Source organism: Apteryx mantelli, chromosome 8, assembly GCF_036417845.1.
Source record: "Apteryx mantelli isolate bAptMan1 chromosome 8, bAptMan1.hap1, whole genome shotgun sequence".
Taxonomy (NCBI): domain Eukaryota; kingdom Metazoa; phylum Chordata; class Aves; order Apterygiformes; family Apterygidae; genus Apteryx; species Apteryx mantelli.
The window spans coordinates 11,438,012-11,459,275 of NC_089985.1; the positions used below are offsets into that span (position 1 = coordinate 11,438,012).

At 44.7% G+C, this 21,264-nt stretch overlaps 1 protein-coding gene across 2 annotated transcripts in view; it reads right to left on the reverse strand.

Moving 5' to 3' along the window:
* ACBD6 (acyl-CoA binding domain containing 6) overlaps positions 1 to 20,826 on the reverse strand; it is a 90,562-nt gene extending 69,736 nt beyond the window's left edge. For both annotated transcript variants that reach the window (XM_067300609.1, XM_067300610.1), the window contains exons 1-3: positions 20,632 to 20,826; positions 13,615 to 13,679; positions 12,877 to 12,973 (exon numbers count right to left, since the gene is read on the reverse strand). In XM_067300609.1, the coding sequence (XP_067156710.1) occupies positions 12,877 to 12,973; positions 13,615 to 13,679; positions 20,632 to 20,820 (351 nt within the window). In that variant the 5' untranslated portion in view covers positions 20,821 to 20,826. The remainder of the gene's footprint in view (positions 1 to 12,876; positions 12,974 to 13,614; positions 13,680 to 20,631) is intronic.
* Positions 20,827 to 21,264: the final 438 nt, after the last annotated feature.

The window sequence follows — 21,264 nt, forward strand, 5'->3', positions numbered from 1 at the left end:
TCTGAAGACGAGGGTCCTCGGGAGGGGAGGAGGGGTCCCTCTCTCCCCAGATGGGCACGGGGGCTGCCGGCCCTGCAGCCGTGCAGGACGCTCCTTTGACATGGTGGCTACCGAGGCATGAAACGAGGACAAACAATGCGCGCTGCCAAAGGTGTTTGCCACCCGCATCCTTACTTCCCAGCTAGGCTGAACTTCACACCACGCGCAGCCGGAGGGAGGGAAGGCAAATATTAACCCTTAAGAGGCGACGCTGCTGAAGGCAAAAAGAATTTTTACTCTCCATAAAACCAGCCACCGCATTAAAGACTTGAACAGGATTCATAAAATCCTCCCTTCTCCACTAAAAAGTATGAACAGCTCAGCATTTCTCGCCGCTCCTCACAGGCTAGCGGAGGCCAGGCACATCCAAACAAGATAAAAATACGCCCGCGCCGAGGGCAGCCTCCCCATTAGACGCTCCTGCAGAGCCACCTTTCACGAAAGGCTATGGTACCCTCAGCAGCGGGGGTATTAATGCCTGTCATAAACAGGCTATTTTAATATTCCTCTCTCAACAATACTTCTTGGCTGCCCGCAGCAGCTTCGGGAGCGCAGGCACATGACTCAGCACCTGGAACGTTTTCAAGAGACCACTGAGGATCTGTACAATTTGAGCAAACTGTCCTATAAAAAAATGGCAGGATGTTCCCCAGGACAATACGACTCTCTTTATATTGCAGAGACAGTTTAGTTGAGATCCCATTATGGGCTACGTTAAAAAAAAAGTTTTCTGGTGCTTTTAAATCTCATCGCAGAGTTTCCTCTTATAAATGTGATCTAGGCCAGAGGAAGTATTTTCCAGATTATATTCCAAAGATAAAAACAAATATACTATAATGTCATTGCGCTGCATAGTTAAAAATAGCTGTAATCTAAAATAGGGCCTTAAAGATTACTCATTTAGCTCTTCATAGTATAGTTTTTAATTAACTCATTATCACAGTTGGAAATTAGTAGTAAAGACAGTCAGGGGAAGGGAAATAAGTGTAAAGTGCTTAACAACATTGAGTTCTACACTCGCTAGGAGCTCTGATTTTGTATGATTCTCTGTATACATTTTAACAAACGCATGGAACAGAAAAAAATGCACAACCAAAAAACCTAATGCAGTGGTTTTCAACATCGCTATAAAATTTTTTTTAAATGGAAATGCAGATGTGCATGGCAAATATAAGACTGACATTAGACTCACCTTTCCTCACTTCTCATGGACTTCTGCAGTAGCCTGCACATGCCTGAAGTCAGCAGAGCACAGCGTACTTGCACCCTTCCACGGTGAGGCACTCTGCAGAAACCAGGAACTTTCACACGGGTAACGCGGAGCATTACACTGGCAGTCTTGGAAGCTGTCAATCACTTCTGCCAAATTGTCCATATAAAAATCCGCAAAGACCCAGGCATAGTGGACCAAGCTTTGCATACAAATACAGGCCACGCTATAATTGCTGAGTTTTGTCAGTTTAATACAAGATACTCATTTATATATAGGTTTACTAGATTTACACAGACATTTGGATGGAAACACTGTAAGGCTAAACAACAGCTTGGGTTGAAATACATGCTCTGAAGCTTGAAAGCTTAAGGCAGGCCTAACTTTTGAGAAATAAAACAGTGGTAGGGCACCAGCCCCCCTAACTCTCCCCCAACCTGCCTGTTGAAGTATTCATCCTTCATTTGCTGGAGAGATACTGGACCAGACAGCGTCACAGCAGTGACGGAGCCAATTCCTGCATTCACCAAAGGAACAGCTCCAAGACTGCTTGACCAGTGCCACTGAAATTTGTTTCCTCCAACAGAGCTGGGTCATGAAGGCAGAGGCTAGATTTATGGGCTATGCAGACAAAAAAATAACAGAACGAAGAGCTCTTCCCTGGTCTCTGTGCGTGCAGAAGAGGGTAAGGGAAGGATCAGAGCACCTCAGGGGGAACAGAAGGTTTCTGCGGTTACAGGCGTAGCCCTTTGCAGGCTCAAAGGGAAGAGCGCTGTGAAATCACGCACAGCGGCGGGATTCGGAAGCAGCTGCCTGCCGAATAGCCCTTGGCGTCTGTGCACTCATGCTGTACCTGAGACTTCACCTGCCTTTGAGCTGGTTAACTCAGTTCAACATACTTATGGGAGGCTCCAGAGACATTTAAAGGGTGCCATCTTTTCCTACTGTAAGCCCAAGTACTAAGTCCTGGATACTACACTCTCTTTTAAAGAATAACTCTTCTTCCACCTTAAGAGAAAAATAGCATTTACAAAACATTAACCAATGTGTTAGCTAACACCTAAACAAAATCTTAATCTCCTGAAATTACACTCAATATCTCCTTGATACTTTGTGTAAAGAACAAACTAAACATAACCACTTAACCTTTTTCTAACCTGAAAAGCTGTATGTTCACTAAAGCAACAACTTGATTATTCTGTAGTTTATGCTATACACAGAACAATCACTGTTATTTTCTCCTAACTAAAAACATTTGCTGTTTTTAATCAATGCATTCTCTCTTTAAAACAAGCCTTTACAAAGTGATGTGAAGCAGCAGGGTACATGGACCCTTCCCCTGCCTGGATACCACCAACACTGCATGTCTACGACACCATGCCCAAAAATCAAGGCATTATGTACTCCACAGTAAGATACCCCCATAATTTCCATCCATGTCTCTGAATTTTTAACAGCTTCTGACACAGCAAGTTGAAAATTCTGCAACAGCTTCAATTACTTTGAAAAATAGGATTTTTTAATTAGAGGTTGCACCCTTCCCCATTTAAAACAGCCAAGCTGCCAGCAGAGCCTGGTGGGTTGCTGGCCAAAACAGGAGCAAGTTTGACAAGAGGCTGCCACGTGCTCCAGCACCAGGGGAATCCAGATCGCTTCTCCTGTGTCCGCTCGATGCCGCAAGTGGGGAGACTGCCCACTCCCTACCACCCTCAAAGCCACCACCTCGCTTCCCTGCGAAGGCAGCGGGACTCAGGGGCACGGGAAATCCAGCTCCTCTGGGATTCTGGGCATCCTGGGAAGAGGCTGAGTCCACTGATGTCCAGGAGGCTCATCGCTGTTTTAGAAGCAACCTGGCCAGCAGGAAGTTAAGATTGTCCAGAAAAGGTCCTCTTGCCCTCGTGCTCCTCCCCAGCTCCCCTGCTGAGCCTTGCAGCTTCCTATTTGGTTTTTCTCCCCTTCCAAACACCCCGTTACATTCAGACTGACATTCAGGCTTCTCTGCTTTCTATCTTTGCCCAAGGCTCCTACCTACATCTCACTGCCTGCTCAGCTCCCCTCCCTCTTTAATCCTTGTGACAGCGTCCTACTTGATTCAGTTCCTCTTATTTAGCCCACAGAGCAACCTCCCCAGTCCCTAATTTTGTAACATCCCCCTAAAGCTTCATTTACCGGCTCATTTCAGCTGGTGGCATTCTGGCACGGAAAGGAATCCAATAGGAAAGTTTTGACTGTTTGAGTTACTTTTCATACCACATCACGCTGCTCTTTTCTGCTTTCAGCCTCCCATAGCCGCTTCATAAAAAGAAGGCTTTTTCAACATTTTCATTATGCCCATTTAGAGAATCAATATTGCCGATAAAGCCTGCAATGAAACCACCATATATAGCAATTAAAACCCTTCCTTGCCTTGCCAGGAGCTACCACCTCCCAAGGCAGGAACGGCAGAGGGCAATACCTGTTTGTGCCTCAGCCACAGATTCAATTCCGGAATCTCAGTTTTAGGCAAGCTCTTGGGCTTTCCCTGGAATTGAGCACCTATCCATTTTCTTCCAGTTCAGCTGTAGCAGCAGCAACCCTCAGCAGAGGATTGGCAGTGCCTTAAGCCCAATCTGGCAGTCTTCTCCGACATCCTGGATTCTGGACATCCGCTAACGGAGGGGAAGCAGCTAGGTGTCTGCTGCACGGGAAGTTGCACAATAAAACACCTTGCCTCATTCTATTACATCTTGTCACCATCAGATGCCAGCAGTGTGAATTTAAGTTTTTATCGAATTTTTTTCAGTTCCCTCTGGTACATCAGGCTAACATGCAATGTCTTAATCCAGCAGTAAGCCAGGAATCATGCTGTCTGGATGCCGTGCATATCACTGTGCTGCTGCAGCACACACTGCATCAGCAAGGCACAGCTACGGCCCTAGTTATTATTTTTCTGAATACATTTCAGACAGTACAAGATATTTTTCTGAATTAGTCAAAACAACATGATGCATATAAATTCACTGACATATTCAAAGAGAAAAATATTTCATCTTGGCTTAAACATTTAACCAAAACTACTGCACTGGCTCCAAGCGGTGGGAAAAAATGAAGAGCCCTCCAATTTCTTCCTGGTAATCACAGAAAACAACTACGGCTACATTACTGAGCGACTGCAAGAGAACATATGACGCTGCCCGCAGCACACTAATAATGTAGTACATCAGCACTGCTGTATCTGAGCTGGAAAGATTGAGGCAAACACTGTTACAAGCAAAAATTAGCCCTTGCAGAGCTAGTAAGATCCTATATTTGAGGCAGCTGAGAGAGTAAAAGGCAGCATAAATCCTTATTATTATAATTTTTCACTTTGAAGAAGTTTAGGGGTCTAGAAACATGGGCAACTGTACAAGAGCAGGATTCTAGTGAAGCTTTCAACCATGTAACTGTTTGCATTTTTGGTTTGCTTTCTAACTTCAAGCTTTGTAAAATACACACTTACAGTTTGGCACTGTTGTATTTCAATCAGTTGCTTGAATGAGGACTGCAATGTCATAAATAAAAGGTGCTAAGACCATAAATTTCCGTGGAGATGTAAAATCAAAGAGAATAAACCAACACGTTCCCAAGGGGTGGGAGACTGACACATATTCCAGCTATTAATATTTTTACTGTAAGAGGTGTGTTCATCTTTTTCACTTACACACAAGATGTTCAAGATAGAAAAAGAATTCCAAGAAACTGGAATTCTCACTCCAGATCTGGCATTTTGTTTTTGTGTGCTACAATAAAATGCAGCTGCAGAAGAGAAAAAAATTATCATTTGTCAGCTTGTCCACAGGCAAAATCCCAGACCACCACCACCACCGACAGCCCCACAAGCAGCCAGTGCTTGCAACGGCAGCTACCTGCTAGAACAAAGCACCTGCAGGACATCTCAGACAGCAGGTTCATGGCAAACCACCACCAGCTTCTGCCTCCACTGACACTGGTACAAACAGAAATTACATGGACCATTTTATTAGTCCCCTCCCTCCTTAAGGGAAAAAAAAATTCAATGGATGGTAACATTATCTTCGCAGCAGGGAGTGAGGACTTTCACTGCCCATTAACACACGCTGCTTTCCAAAGCGGCCAGTGCGAACAGGAAACGGAATTTGACTTGCCACAAAACGCAGCAGCCTGTACAGCAGAGCTGGTGGGCAGCACACTGCTCCCAACTTCGTACGCCAGACTGGAGCTCTCTTGCGCAATATAAAACTGATAAACGTAGTTACATGTGCAAAGACAGGGACAGAGAAGTAGCAAATGACCTATGCGCAGTTTTGTTTACAAGTAGGATCTAAAGTGAGCAATGCAAAAATAAAATAATGAAGCATTAAAATGCATTGCTCGTGAGAAGGTGCAGAGAGGCAAGGGATGCAACATCATTTACCCGCACTGCAAAAGCACTGGGAAATTTAGTTAGTGTTCATAATGTGGTATTGTACTGTCTCATGCAAGAGGAAAAACAAAACATCTGTTTGCTAGTGAATAAAGAAGTTGGCTCTGAAGGTATTCTCCAAAAGCCAAACATCAAGGTTTAACTTGCACAGTTAATAAACTGCTGTATTTCCAATTTGGATAAAACAAAACAGGTCATCTTTGCCTGCAGTCTTGCACGTACAAGGTAGGTATGTATGAACCGTGAGCTTTCGCCAGCCAAGCACAGCACGGATTGCTCTCTCCCAGAGGAAGCTGCCCCTACCGCTAACTCCACGCGCTTGTGCGCTAGAGACAGTCCCCCGCCCGGCTGGCAAGAACAGCAGGGCAGACAAATCGCTCCGTGTGTTAAGATCTCGCCCTCTCAGCACGTGTACTAAACTAACACATAACCCAAGCTGGATAAAAAAGCAACTCCACAGTTTGCAAGCCCACCTAAAACTGAAGGATGCTGCAGTCTCTCAAATGCCCCAAAGCCAGGAGCCTGGGGGGAGACTGTAGCAGGCTGTTTGTTTTTATTTTTTTAAATAATTTCTAATGTTTTCTTCTGTTAAAAGAATTAAAAATACTTTTTTCTTTTTTTAATGGAGGAAGAATTTGAGTTAGAGGTTACAAATTACTTCAGTGATCTGCTTCTTCCAATGTGGTCATTAGAGCTTTCAAAATATACAGGAAAGCTCATTTTGTTTTTCAACATGTTGATACAAATTTTATTAAGAATAATTGTTAACATTTGGGTAACCCCTCCCCCCAATTTACTGAAAGTGAATTGACACACAAAGACATATATAAAAGAAATGCAAAGGGCAAAGAAGCAAGACAACGACAGCGCTGGACGCGGCTCCTCTCCCCGATGGGGCTGCATCAGCAAGGCACAAGGCAGCAAGCTTTAAGGAGCGCAGCCGTAATTCTACTAGTCCACACTTTACACATTACAATTAAATCACTTTTATATTAAAAAGAAATAAATTCACTATTTTCAAAGGTTTTGGCCTCAAAGCGTACCGAGCCATAAATTGAGACCTTTATCCAAATTAAGTGCATGCTAGGTATGTGAATACACTGCTGACCGTGACAGGTAAAGGAGACCCAAGCAGATCTTTTCCTGCCGGCTCTTCCCATCCCCCTCGTAATCCTGCCCACACCGCTCTGCTTCTCCTTCCCAACCACAAACAGTGGCTGCTCGGACAGATTATCAAGGGAGACATCTGTTTGCCTGACAGACAAAACAGGAAAACAGGACGGGTGCTCTCATTTTGTTTACGGACCACAGTTTTTCCCAATGCAATTCTTTTACTTAATTTCCAGAAGAAATTCTGTCTGCCTGGAGAACTAACCAAGAAATCTGCAGATTTAGGCCTGAAACTGCAGGGTGATTTATCCATCTGCTAATGTAATTCTTAGAAGTTGATCTAATATAAAACCTGCAAACTGCAAAAGAGCAAAGCTTGTTGCTCCAGCCAGATATGAACAGGCAAAATTTGAGCACCAAGGCCAAGTTTAAGAAAAATTCAGGTTTGGATTTCAAAATGCCTAATTTGACATATTTGGATTCAGAGCTTGCATTTGATTTACTACAGAAATTCTAAGTTGGCTTGGAGGTACAACTTAAATATAAGATGCTCATCAATTTAAGTCAAATGTTTAAGTATTTCAATAATACCTGATGCAACCTACAAAAACATACACACAAACCACTGGGCAAATCTAGAAATTGGTTCTCCTGCCTTTCACTGTATCCTTGAAATGCAAATTCCTTTTCACACCTTTTAGTTTCTCCAAACTTGCCTGTTGCATTTAAAATGTGACAGAGAAAGGTTATTTGACCAGCAACAGAAAGAAGCCGGGACTGAGGCCAGCCCTGTGCTTACACAGCTGAGCACCCGCCTTAGCAAATATTGCCCCCTGCAGCACCTCCTGCAGAAACACTCGCTGACCACCGGCCAAAGAAATCTGCTTTATTCCTGCAGGCTCTCCTTTATACTGGGCTGCGCTGAGCCTGCAGCGACGCCGCTTTGGCCATTTTGTTCATTCGCAAGTTCGTTTTAGTTTTTACGAGACAGGCTGCCTACTCGCCAGTGAGCCTCTCCTGGCCGCTCTAAATACCGGGACTCTGCTCACGCACTAACGCAGCAGTAGTGGTATTTTCCTCCTCTTGACTACTTGGTCACAGAGCACAGAAAGCTTCCTCCACCCAGACAAGGCACAGGGCAGCAACTGAAAAACACAAGCACGTCTCTTCACTGTAAGTGTTAGCACTGGCGTTTCGAACCTCTAAGAGCTTAGGAAAGAGGTTTGGTGAACGTCTAGTTTCCTTGAACTCAAGCTCTTTCTGCTTTCCCTTAGAAATGCGTCTGTGCTGTTCAGATTCCCAAGACAGAACTTCCTTGTTACACAGTAGAAATCTTACTTTGCGCATTATTGTGGAAGCCTATTCACAAGCTAGCCGAGCATAAGTTAAAGTGACCTTTTTTTTATTATACAGGTAGAAAACCATCAAGTCCTCCTGAGAATTTCAGCAGTCAAAGTGGATAGAAAGAAGGCCTCTGCAAGGGTTGGGGGAAGGATGCCACCGAAGTTAGCGGGGTGACAAGTTGTTGTGGCTGGAACTGGTAAATGTGCAATGTAAGAAATAGCAAGAGGAAATATTTAGCATCAAGAGATGCCAAAACCGTAATCAGCAAATGGAAGGCTAAAACTGATGAGCAAATCTGGATGCTTTTTTATTATTTATTTTTACTGTTTAAACTGTGCCATATAATCATCTTGCTATAAGAAACAATCAGTAACAGCTAACTGCCTCCCTGCAGTATCATGTACACACCTCTGCCCACGCACCCCGTGAAATAAGCTCAGTTGAAGAGAGATTCGTACAACGCTGCTGAGACAAAGAGGTCCTCCCCTGTTCCTGCCTCTGAACAGTCAGTGCCTGCGGATACAGCAAATTCCCATGTCAGTTTGAGGTTTGAAAAATGTGGATTTCAGTTCGTGACTAACTCACCAAAAACCAGCGCCGACACTGTAAAACAACGTAACAATAGGTATTGCAGAACCAGGGTGAGAGAGAGGTGTCAGAGAAGAACGTACGTAGGCAAAAATCTATAGGGGGCTGGCAGGGAGAACAGACGAGTATCATTGCCAAATTCAGAAGCACATCAGCAAAAGCCACAGAAAGCAACATGTTTGAAGCACCATTTGCTGCCAGTAAAGCAGGAAGATGGCAGGTACAAGCCGAGAAGCAGCCAGGACACACACACACACACACACTCTCTAAAGGACCCAAAGCAGTCTGCTGATGGCATGAAACCCTTCTATTTAAGAACAGAGAATACAAAAGAATTGCTTCATAAATTATTCTCTGTTCTGGGGAAAGAGTGAGTAGACTTGAAGGACAGGTGATGTCTCTGAAATATGTAAATACAGCTGAGCTGGTCCAAGCAATTACCTTCCCACTGCCTGGAACTTGAGACTAAAAGGAATGACTCACAAGAAAGGAACAAGAAACAAAAGGTGCTAAAAGGTAGAAGATGACAAGGAACATGGCATCAAGAGGAGAATGGAGACAGGCATGGAAGAGTTCAGTCCTGATGCTCCTGCTCGCAACTGTTGTGGGGAAAAGGACCAAAACAACACAAGACATAGGAAGACCATACTAACATAGGAAGGCCCGAATGCAAATGATCCACAAAAGCAGGCAATTGCGGTAACTCATGTCACTTCAATATTCTTCAGGTTATCTGCTGTTTTAAAGATATCCCAGCAAACAGAATTGCTGAAAATAAATGCAATGTGATCATTTCTTTCCAGGTCTCAGACAGTCCTGAAAGAAAAAAGTAGGCATGACCATATCAGACGGCCTGCTAGTGGCTAGGGATGAAGTAAAACTAAACACTTTGGAAACGGCCACAGACGTGCCACCGTTGTCAAAAGCAGCATTCAAGCACCAGAGAGCAGAGAAGAGCCACGGCCATTGCCTCTCCCATTCAGCTGTCTCCCAAGAAAGTTCAGGTGCTCCAGCTTCCAGGCAGGAGCAGGAGGAAGCAGATCAGATTTTGGCTGTTACAGGTGTTCTCAGCTGCTTCTGAGCATTCATGTCGAGATGCTCCTACTACACTATATCAGAACACATCCACTTTGTTTTTCAGCTGGAACAAGCAAAGCGAGACTGCTAAATTACAGCAATTACAGTCTGATGGTGAAAGTGTACTAATACAGAAACTGCAAAGTGAACATGAAAGACTGAATCAGTGAAGAATCAAGAAAAGGGAAAGAAGAAGAATGAAGAACTGGATCTAAGGGGACTGCATAAGAAATATTGCATTTAGTTCCATGCCACTTATTAACAAAAATACTGACAATCTGAAGTCTGCAGAACAGCAGCAAATCTACTAGGTTTCAGGGGGTGGAGGAACAGAGGAGATAAGGCGTTTCCAAGCTTTAAGTTTTGCATACTTAGCATTAAGGGATAAAGACATTAAAAACCCTTTGCAAATATATGATACAGGAGACTGAGGAAAATTTAAGACAATATACAAGAACAACTTTAAGGGATAAGATGAAATGCTGAAGAGAAAATACAAAGGTAGTATCGGGAAGGTTTCCAATAGCCAAACTCATGAACATGCACAATGAGAAATTCAACAACTTCTTACTCTATTATTTATGATCCATAATGATCCAAAAACTAGACTTTTCAAATTTGTGCTCTGCACTGCTTTTATCCAAACACTATTTCATTCGTAATCTACTAACCATAAGAAAAATTCCAAGTATCCCAGCAGAGGAACATATAAAGAAGAGACAACGATAGTGACCAAGCACCTTGTAATGTTCCCACGTGTCTTATCTATAAATTCAATTCGAAATTTGAAGACTAATACAGCTATCATTCTATCGCCATCCCCTGACCAAGGTATCTCCATCATTTTAAAGAACAGAGCTCCCTCTCGTGGCTCCAGGAAGGAGGATTTGGTAAACTGAAGTAGTGCAGCAGGAGACAGATCAGGGAATGAGAGAACTGATAGGATTTTGGTTGCATAAAAGTGAAATTAAAAGGAAATATAGTAGAAAGGATGGGTGATTTCTTTGAAAGAAAGCAATGTCACCTGTACTTTAACGCTAACTTTTAACTTACATTTGCTGCTATTGTCACTTTCTCTGTTAGGCCTTTCTGGAGATGATCAAATTCCTTCAATGTAAAGCTCTCGGACCTCTTCAACAGATCTCTAGCTCAGCCACAGGCAAAGCAGAGGAAAAGAAAAATAGTCAGGATACAAAATGTGGCACCTGTGTGCTGGTGAATGGACAGTAAACCAGATAATGCCCTACAAATTTTCCTCGGCATTTTGACTCCATGCGCTGAGACTGCACACCGATTGAAATATTGCAACAAAAAGTAATTGAAAAAAGAAACCCACATTTCTTCAAATCAGCGACTGGAGGGGTTTCAGTACTAGGAAATAACAAACCCGAGACACACGCAACCACTTGAGTGAAACCATTCACACCACCTCAGCCCCGCCACCTTCGCAGAAACTTCTGCTCAAGCTCTGCCTTTATTCTCTCCTCCTGCAAACCCATACTGCTTGCATCAGAAACGTAAGAAGGGAGGAAGGAACAATACATGGAAAAGCATAAGATTCACATCCAAGAAGCTGATGCAGTAGCTTTTTCCCGCATGGTCTGCTTTCTGTCTAGCCCTGGGGACAGGCGTCTGCGAGGAGGACAGTGACGGGAAGAAACACACACACACGCAATCATTCTTTGCAGTAGGGAAAGGGAGGAGCCGCACCGCAAACCATCCTCTGCCAGCTATGCGGCTGCACTGAAAAAAGTTTAAAGACTAACAGATTATTCCACTTTCCTAGATGATGGATTTGTAACCTGAGGGTAACACCCGTGAAAATAAATACTTCTCTGAAGCAAGAAACTGAAAAGAGTACCCAAAGGCACACTTGTCACCACACACGGGAAAACATCTTTTTACAAACAGAAGCTCTACCCATAAAAGTTCAGGAAAGTATTTTTCATCATTGTTTTGTGAATATTCAAGATATTTCAGCTTATGCTGCTAGGTACTTTGCTCATTCAAGATCTTGCCTAGATGCTTTTTAAATCATTCTATTTCTGATAATATTTTCATATTATATGAGCATTTTAATTGGACAAGAATTTACACTGCATGTGCCTAGCTTTTGCTAACTGCACTGTACAGCATATAAAACTATTTTTCCTCAAGGGTATTAAAACAGTTTTCTCCAACAAAACCTCTTTGCTGCAAAAACAGCATCAGCCCCACATATCGTGAGCCACTGAAGAAATAACAAGTACTCTAAGACCCTGGAACAGCATCAGACGGCAACTGAGAATCAAGTTCTTGATTCAAAGGCTTGAGATCACACAAAATTTTGCTTCCAAGGTGCAGGACCAACAGAACAATCAATCTTCTACCGCAAAAAAGAAAATAGCATGCGTTCAACATTTTGCTATTAGTACAGTATCTCCATTCTACTTCCAATTAAAGGAAATATTTTTCTAAAGAACAATCCTCTTAAAAAATTAAATAAAATTGGTATATAAACAGGGAAATAACCTTAAACATCCAATATGGTAACAAACTTGGTAGATGAAAGACAGATTAATTAAACTGACAGTACAATCTCCCTATAACAAACACATACAGGACCTACAAATGCAATTGTTATGTTGGAGTACCTAATCATAATCAGATTTGGTAATTTGCCGCATCAAAACAAAAAGGAAAGATTTTCAGAATTGATCATTCAGTTCACGTTACTTTTATGAAGATTACTTTGTATTGATCAACATTTAAGTAGTAGTTGAAAAGAGAAAGATGAGAAAAGGATAAGAAGTATCTTTACATGCCAAATACAGCATGAACCGATAAAAGCAAAATAAATTAGATCACTATAGCCAAATCAACCCTGTGCATGCGCTCATTGTAATGTGGATAATTACAAACGAAAAAGATGGTCCTTCAGGCCTCAATCATAATAAAAGGGGAATTTTAAAAATTAATTTCATCTTCAATCTGCTAAAAATGAAGTTTCCCATACGGCAATTAAAATCTGTGTGAAGCTGAACCCTTGTTAGTTTTACAAAGAGACAAATACTGGTTGTTTTTTGAACAGTATTTTCAGGTTTTCTACCTCAGGAGTCCAACTGGGGTCCAGTTTTTTCACTGTGGCAATGTACTCCTGCATAGCTTGATGAGGACTGGAGTCTCCCAGAGCTTTCCAGGCTTCCCTAGGAGAAAGAGCAAAATACCAGTAAGTCACTCAAAGACAGTACAATGTGTTTTTATACTGTTATCAGTGGCACACCGTGATCAGATTCATCTACATGCTTTCAGGGGTGTAAAGCCATCTTTCATTCAGTTTGAAAGGGTTGACATCTCGGCCAAGCCATGAACGGCTACCATCAGCGCAATGCTCTGCTACAAAAGAATCTTTCAGGGGATCTCAATTCAGGCCAGAATGTATTTTGTGTTCACAAAGCAAAGTTGTTCTATAAAGCTGTAGTTATTTTCACAAAATTTTCATCGTATGCAGACAATTCCAGATGAACAAGGTAAATGTAAGAGTCTGATATTTCATGTCTGCATCCGTCAGAGCAGCAAGTGACTCAGGTCGAAAACCCTGACCTGATTGCCTGTCTCTCTCACATCCCAGGCCTGCACCCCGATGACGCCAATGTACCTCTAACCACACTGGAAGAACTACATTTTTGTGACAACATTTCTGTATTAAAGATTTCAAAACCATTGCAGTGGCAGACTCTCAGAATTGACATCCTCTAGTCAGGTTTGCCTTCTATTAACACAGGAGACAAGATGCAACAAAAAGTTGAGCCAGAAACTGCTAGGAATTACAAGGATTTCCTCTTACCATTTCTGCTTTCCCTCAAAATCGAAGAAGCTTGGCTTCGGAGTGTTACAGGTTCCAAATTTGACCTAAAGAAAAGAAATTATTTTGTGTTAGAACAAACGTGAGGGAATGGAACTCCCATAAGGAAATACTGGGCTCTAATGGTTTCTGGATAATTTTATTCTTGTGCCAGATGAAGGTTTTTGGAGGGAAGGGAAAGAACTGAAACACCAAACTCTCAACTCCTTTTTACCCTCATTTTAGCTCTCTCTCTCTGTTATTAGCACCTCTGCATCCTAATGTTTGCTTTGTGTGATGCAAGGGAAGCAATTTTGATATGCAGCTCATTTCTTTTGCATGCATTACCCAACAGGGATAACCAGCGAGTGATTTCTCACTCAGTGTTATGTTTATTACCAGCCAAATGCCTCATCCTCCACCAGGCTCCAGAAAAAATCGGTTGATTAGCGTTTCTGCAGAGATGATTATTCATGAAGGATGAAATTCACCTGCTTCTGCACAAAGCTCAAGTAAACAGACTTTGCTTAATTATTTTCAAGGTGCTGTGGAAGGCAAGGGAACAAGCGCAAAGTCAAGGAATGCCAAACAGTTTCTGAACTTGCTCCAAGGCATCTGGCTGCATAGGAAGCACTAAAGGAGAGAAACGAGTCGAGGCCTGAGCAGAAATGCCTGAGATGAAACAGTCTGTCAGAATCAGGCCACAAATTAAAATGTGGAAAGGGAGAAATAAGAGAGAGAAACAATACAAGGAAGCGAGGGAACGAGCCAGTATTAATGGATACCTGTAACCTGAGATGGGAAGTAAACACCGCTGAAGGAGAGAGGATGAGATACACGAAGGGAGTGCACACACCGCCTACGCGCAACTGCTGGGGCTCAGTTCTAGCTCAGAAAGGTCAAAACTGAGAAGTATCCAAACCCATCTGTGCAAAAGAGTCCTTATACATGGACTTAGTGCCAGTGGGAACTGGACGGGTCTCCACAGGATGGCATACTGGTGTGACAAATACAAAGCCATTTCTCTCATTTCAGTCTAGCAGCTACATCTCTGTAGTCAGCTCAGCCACATAGGGGGACACGGAGGATTCACAGGGCGAACTGCCGCCTGGGGCTCCAAAGGCACCACCACACTGCGACAGCGAGGCCAGTGCCAACGAGGGCCTCAAGAACAGCACAACGATAACGGCGAGATCTGGGTTACAGCGTGACTTTCTTGAAAGTTAGCTCAGGAGAACTGATAAAGGAACGTGCCTCTGTCCCTGTCCGGAACAGGCAGTGACCATGGGTCAGGACTCGCCAGATCTGGAGGTTATCAGTGCCCCTTTCTCCTAGCAAATAAAGCCCTCTGCACGCAGGTAATGCTGGTAAAACAAATCTAACTGAAACACAAATACGATTGTGAGACAGAATGGATTTACCCAGTGCATGGGTTCTTTTTATATCCACTTTCCTAAGGAAAGTGCTTAAGTATCCTGCAGGGATAACGCTACATCGCAGGAGCCATTTGTAGAATGACGTTCCTCTAATCGCCCACAACTCATTCCCTCAAACGCAGGCTGCCGGCTAACGCAGGCTCCCACGCCGGAGCCCAGCATGGAGCCGCCGCTCCAGAGGGAGCAATGCCCTCGAAGGCCGCCGTCCCAGCGAGCCTCCCCGGCGCAGGCACAGCCCCGCGCGGAGAAGACCCGGCAAGGACGGGAGGTTTAAGCAAAGGCGAAGCAGCGCACCCACCTGCTCTGGTCTGGCGGCAGGGAAAGGCTGCCGGCCGCGCGTTTGGTTAGCCAAGCAAAACCAGGCGGCGTTCAACAGATCATGATCCACGCTCCAGCGTTCAGGCAGGTGAAGTGCTTAAATCAACGAACAATTCTGCACCTTAACAGGGCAGGGATTTTACGCGGAGGATGGAATCATTAATCAGGCTTTAAAGAGAGCACGCCCACGCTGAGAGATATTTATTAGTTCCACTGTGTTTTTATTTGAAGTGTTACAGAGGATATGAGTGACTGTAACTGAAATTAGTTTTCTGTACAGCTGACCGTCTCCTAGAAAGCAATCCATTCAGATAAGAACATCGTAGCCTTAAAAAAAAAAAAGTTTCATGCAAAAAATGGGAGAAAGGACTAGCAACGGTTAAGTCCTATAAATCAGTCATGATTCACCTTGTATTACAAATGTTTTCTCCAGCTCTCGGATATAGAACGGACTGCAACCCAGAAATATGAAAACAAAACTGCAAATTCATTATCCATATGGAACAAGTCTGCCTGGCAATTCTTTAGTTCAACATGTAGCCTGCAAAAACTGGCCAACAAGTCAGATAAAAAAATACCATATTTTTTAATATTAATTGTTCAGTATTGTGATCAAAACACCACAGCAGTTTCCCCTCTTTAGATTTGGCATTCAAAGACTGTTCCAGTGTTGGGAAACCCTGTTAGTAACATCAATAGTAACGCGAATCAAGGAACAGTACTTAAATTTGATCCATCAAGAGAAAGAAAAGTGCACTTGTGCTCTGTTTGCTATTTTAAGGTATGTTAAAAATAGTTGCAGTTGTTTTGCTGGAAAGAAGAAAAAGGTCTTGACTTCCCCCTTCTTGCTGTAAGACTCCATAATGCACCAAAAAACTAATAGGAATCTAACATCAGAGGACACTGGAGCCTGACAGCCGAGGGAAGGGATTTTTAGCTAAATATGCCAGTACAAGGGCATGACAAGTACTGGGAAAGAAAACATTTTGTGAAGGATTCAGCACTCCCGCTACTTCAACGGAGGGCCTCAAAAGCTGGTTTTCTCCACAGCCAGCAGAAAGACAAGAGACCATAGCATTATCTCAAGTCAGAGGTTCTCACCCTGCGTCCACAGAATAATTACTGGTGGTCTCCAGGGGGCTGACTGGTCACTCGATGCTAGCTCTCCTCATTTACAGTTCATCAGCTGCATTAAAAAAAGACAGCTAGAACACATTAAATACTTCCCTAGTATCGCTTTTCCATGCAAAGTCGCCTGAAGACATTACACAGTCATGAATCATGCCAAGAGATGACCCAGGCAACTTTGAATGGGAAGAGTCTGCAAGTGCCTCCATTTGTGGCCAAAAGGGAAGCTTAGAAACTCTGGTATGAAGCATCCACCTGGGGCCTGAAGGTCACAGCATTCAGCAGACTGCTTGGAGAGACGGCCGGCGTTCAGAGATGTGTTAATGCCATCGTATACCATTTCAGTTACTGGTCCATACTGTGAAAACCCTTGAGATTCTCCAGTTTGCCCCTTACACATCATGCCACAACCGATTTTCTTCCCATGGTGGTGGTGGGGAAAGCGTTCTTAGTTAATTTTTCAACTAATATGTTTATACAGCAGGAAGGTTTCCAGCCAAATATTCTCACCAGATCAAAAATCTCTTGAGGTGATTCACATTTGAGGTCTCCCTACGGAGCAACAGTACTAAGAACAGATTCGCTCATGTTATGGGACAACAGGACTCAGCTCTAACTATGCACGTGCACATAGGCCAAGTAAACCGAATTTCTTCAGCAAGGAGGGGAGTTCCCTCTGCTCCTGTCAAAAGCTACGCCTCCCTACCCTGCATCACCCTGTGGGAAAGCCCTGTATTTTACCAATTATAGGTGGGGCACAGGAAGAATAAGCAAACATCAATCATAGGGCGCGAAGTGTCCTAACCCTGAAGGCCAAGGGGGACTACTTCCCCACGTAACTTGAGGGAGGCATAACGCTGCTAACACAGGGTCAGCTCCATCGCAACGCAACAGGAAACTGCAAGCTGAAATATCTATTTTCAGTACAGATTTGTGGCATAACGTTCTAGAATATTTGAAAGACACGTCACATTAAAATGGGATTATCTGCTTAAACCTACGCCTGCTAGAGACAGCGTAAGCCCTGTTTTGATAACAGCACTGGATTTCCAGCTTGCCTGAACCTCCCATCATTGAATTAAATACGGGCACCTCCTTCCAGCACAGCAGCTTTCTCAGCCTGGTCACTGCCAGCGAGGCGCTGGATTCTCTCCCCCGTTTGAAGGGCAGATACTGTATCGGTGTCTATTACAACAGTTTGAGTCCCAGTCTTTCACATCCCCAACATGACAGGGAAGTGCTACTACCTTCACCTTACCTCTGAAGGCTCAAGGAGCAGAGGGGACGAGTGATTTGTCCAAAGCCACACGTGAAGGAGGAGGAGAATCAGAAAATCAGCCCCAGCCTCAAGCCCTACCATTAGTCTATTCTTCTTCCTCTTCTGGGGCAGAGAGTCATAAACTCAGCAACATCTTCTAAAAAGCTCACTGGAGATGACAACTAAGCAATTCCCTTATTTTCCAGTCTCTGACACATAAACAAAATCAGAGAGAAAAGTAATAAAATCCTGAAATGGCCTCCAATAAAAGGTAATAAAATTCCAGGAAAATGGTTATATACCCAAATAGTTTGAAATAAATAATACACAGTATTTTAACAGAGAGCTCAGCTGTTACTGTCTTCTCTTTTATGATGGCGCTGTATCTTAAATCAAAGCCTTTAGTGACATAAAACACTAGACTGAGCAAAGACAAGGATGCCAAATCAAGGACAGCGGACAGATCTGAGTCAGCACCTTTTGTACGCTAGCAATACTACTGTCCACCAGAGTAATATATTAGCAGCCTATTATGCATACTGATATGGCTGCTATAATTAAATAGAGAAAACTTGCATTAAGTACCATCGCTTTGATTTAAAGCATAGAACGCTGCAAAATGTGAAGCTAGCAGAGCCTAATCCTGCAGTAGCTGTGCTAGCAAACTTCTCCCGCCTTCACTGCAAGCGCTGCCCTCCCAGGCACCGTGAAACAAGGGCTGCACCTTTCTGGGCTGTGCCGGACAACTGACGGCACAGATCCTAACCCACCCCAAAACCAAGGCGCAGGAAAGCTCCTGCTTCTGCGTGCAGCTTGGCCGGGTACGGCAGGGACAGAAGGAGAAGACAGAAGCACACTGATCCCCTCAGCAGCAGTCAACTGGAAACCTGTCGAAGCCTGTGCTGGTGTGGGGTAATGACTGGCTTTTCCTGGACTTGTATCAAACTGATCTTTGTTGTGAAATGGCTTCTGATTTTAGTAATTTTTAAGCCAAACAACATTAAACACCCTGTTGTCCTTACAGGGCCAGCACCAGGAAATGCTCTGTAGTCTGCTGGCTAACAAACCGATATGCAAGCCATGCCTTCCCTTTTCCACCCAGGGCAGCTCCAAAACATTTGCAAGAAAATGAAAAATAGAGGTTATTTGCATCATGACTCCTGAGGCTACAGAAATGTTTGTCCAATAATGACATGCAATAAAAAAAAAGTTTATAGTACAGAAAAATCCCTTTCTCTAAGACCATGCCTGGGATGAGATGAAAAGTTCTTAAAGTTCCCCAGCTACTTTTTCCCCCTTTTTCTTAAAGGCAAAAAGAATCCTGGAGAGCTGTTTAAGCAGCAGAAAAATCTGAAGACAGAGCATCACCCGACCAGCCTGCACTCGATGCAATTAATGGTCCACAAACCACAGTCTGAGAGCCACCAGCCTGGAGAATGATTAAAAAAAATAAAAATGCTTGTAAGTGGCCGTAGTGAGACAATATCTGTAGTGCATCCCATATGGAAGGAAAATCATGGGGAAGATGCACACACTTAGTTTTGACTGTTTATCCAAGCTGGGGGAATAGGATCACATTCAAATCAAGGCAGCATCTCTTGCCACACACACAGTCATATTTGTACTTTTATTCTTTAACCTTCAAGTTGTAACAATACTCATGACTTTGTTAGTCCTTTGTACCTTAGCTGCTGCTTTTTTTTGCTTGTTTTGTTTACATAGATTCTGCCACAGGAGCAAGAAAAAACGCCACTATTATAAAAGACAGGAGAGAAGCTCTAACAGGGTAACAGCGGCAAGCATACTCAAGCTGGTTTTAATGCCTTGAACTATTTACCTATCAGTAAACCACTGTATCATGTCAAAGGACCCATCTGACAAAGAAGGGGAAAATTAAGCTTAGTTGATTATCCACAGAAGATATTTCAGAGTCCTTCAGTCCTTCCTTTAATCGACAGAAAGCAGTCAGTTAAAAATGCTTGCTGATCTAGTCTATGATCAGACACACAGGTAGCAGGGAAACACCTCTATGATAACAAGTGTTTAAAATTTATGCCTAAATAAGAGAACCAAGTCACACCATATATTCCAATTGGATGCATCCCAGAACTTGCCAACTCATGGGAACTGAACGGGAAAAGGATTCACATTCAAAATTATATGTACAACAGCTGAGTTTAATTTCCCATCCGCTCTAGGGCTCTGACTCCACAAACACACCTGAACAGACACCTGAGGCCTCGGCCAAACCGAGGAGGTTTAACGCTCACACCTGGCCTGTTAACGCAGACCCCACCGCGGGGCTGATGTCTCCGAACGGGGAGATCGGTGCTCTGCCCTACAAACCATTCACTCGGCTTTTCTAACCTGCTGGCGGGAACTATTTGTGAAAACACAAAGATCTCAGTTTCCTCGTCACCCAGCCCGCACAGCGAAGCCGGCACGTGGAAGCGAGCCAGCCGTGTCGGTAAGGTTAGGTACTCCAGAGGCTCAGCGAGCTCTGCGAGGCCACCGAGCCGCCAGCGAGCTGTCGCGGCGCTGGCTTGTCAGGGGCTAAAGCCTGCAGACAAGTGCCCCGCTTCAAGCGGCAGAGCAGCCCCACAGGAGCCGCGAGAAGCTTCGTGCTGCAGCTGCCCAAGCAAAGCAGAAAAGACTCGGGAACACCGCGACGAATAGGGGGCTCTTCACCTCGCTAGGTTTCCTCCAGCTTTACCACACGCAACGCTAACGGCCCTGAACTTATGGGCTTTAAAGGGAGCTTTCCACGTCCTCATCCGCACGAGCTGGGCCGCCTCGCCCCTCGCGCGACTGCCTGCCCTTCCCACGCAGGACGGGGGGGCGCGGGGGAGCGGAGGGAGGCCCGCGGCGCTGGGCCCTCACCTGCTTGTACCTGGCGTACAGGTAGAGGAGCTGCTCCTTGCTGGCGGCCGGCACCAGCGCCGGCAGCCGCGCGGCCGCCTGCTCGAAGAGGGCGGCCAGGTCGCGGCCCGGCGCCGCCGGCCCCTCGGCCTCCGGCCCCGAGCTCGCCTCGCCGCCGCTCGCCGCCGCGGCCAGCGGGGGCGACGCCATGGCGGCCGCGCCGCCCGCCCGGTCCGCCCGCCGCGCCGTCCCCCCGCGCGCAGCGGCCCGGCCTTGCCTTGCCTCGCCTCGGTACGCGCGGCCGCCGCGCCGGCGGGAAACGCGCGCCGCGCCCGGACGTTCCGGGCTCCATCGCCGCAGCAAACACGCAGCCGAGCCAGCCTAGAGAGCTCGCAGGCGCCCGACCCGCGAGGCAGCCGGCGTGGGGGATCCCCGGGAGAAGCTTCCCTTCCCGGGACTTGCCAGCTCGGGGGAACCGAGCTTTTTACAAATCCTTCAGAAGCAGAGGATTCACTTTCAGCACAGCACCCGCGCACGTATAAAGTAAAAAAAAAAAACATTTTTTTTTTAACTCCACATAGAAAGCTGGAATTAAAACATCTACCCGCTGCTTCTGAAGCTTGTGTTGTCACTGGGGAGAGAAAACAGCCATTT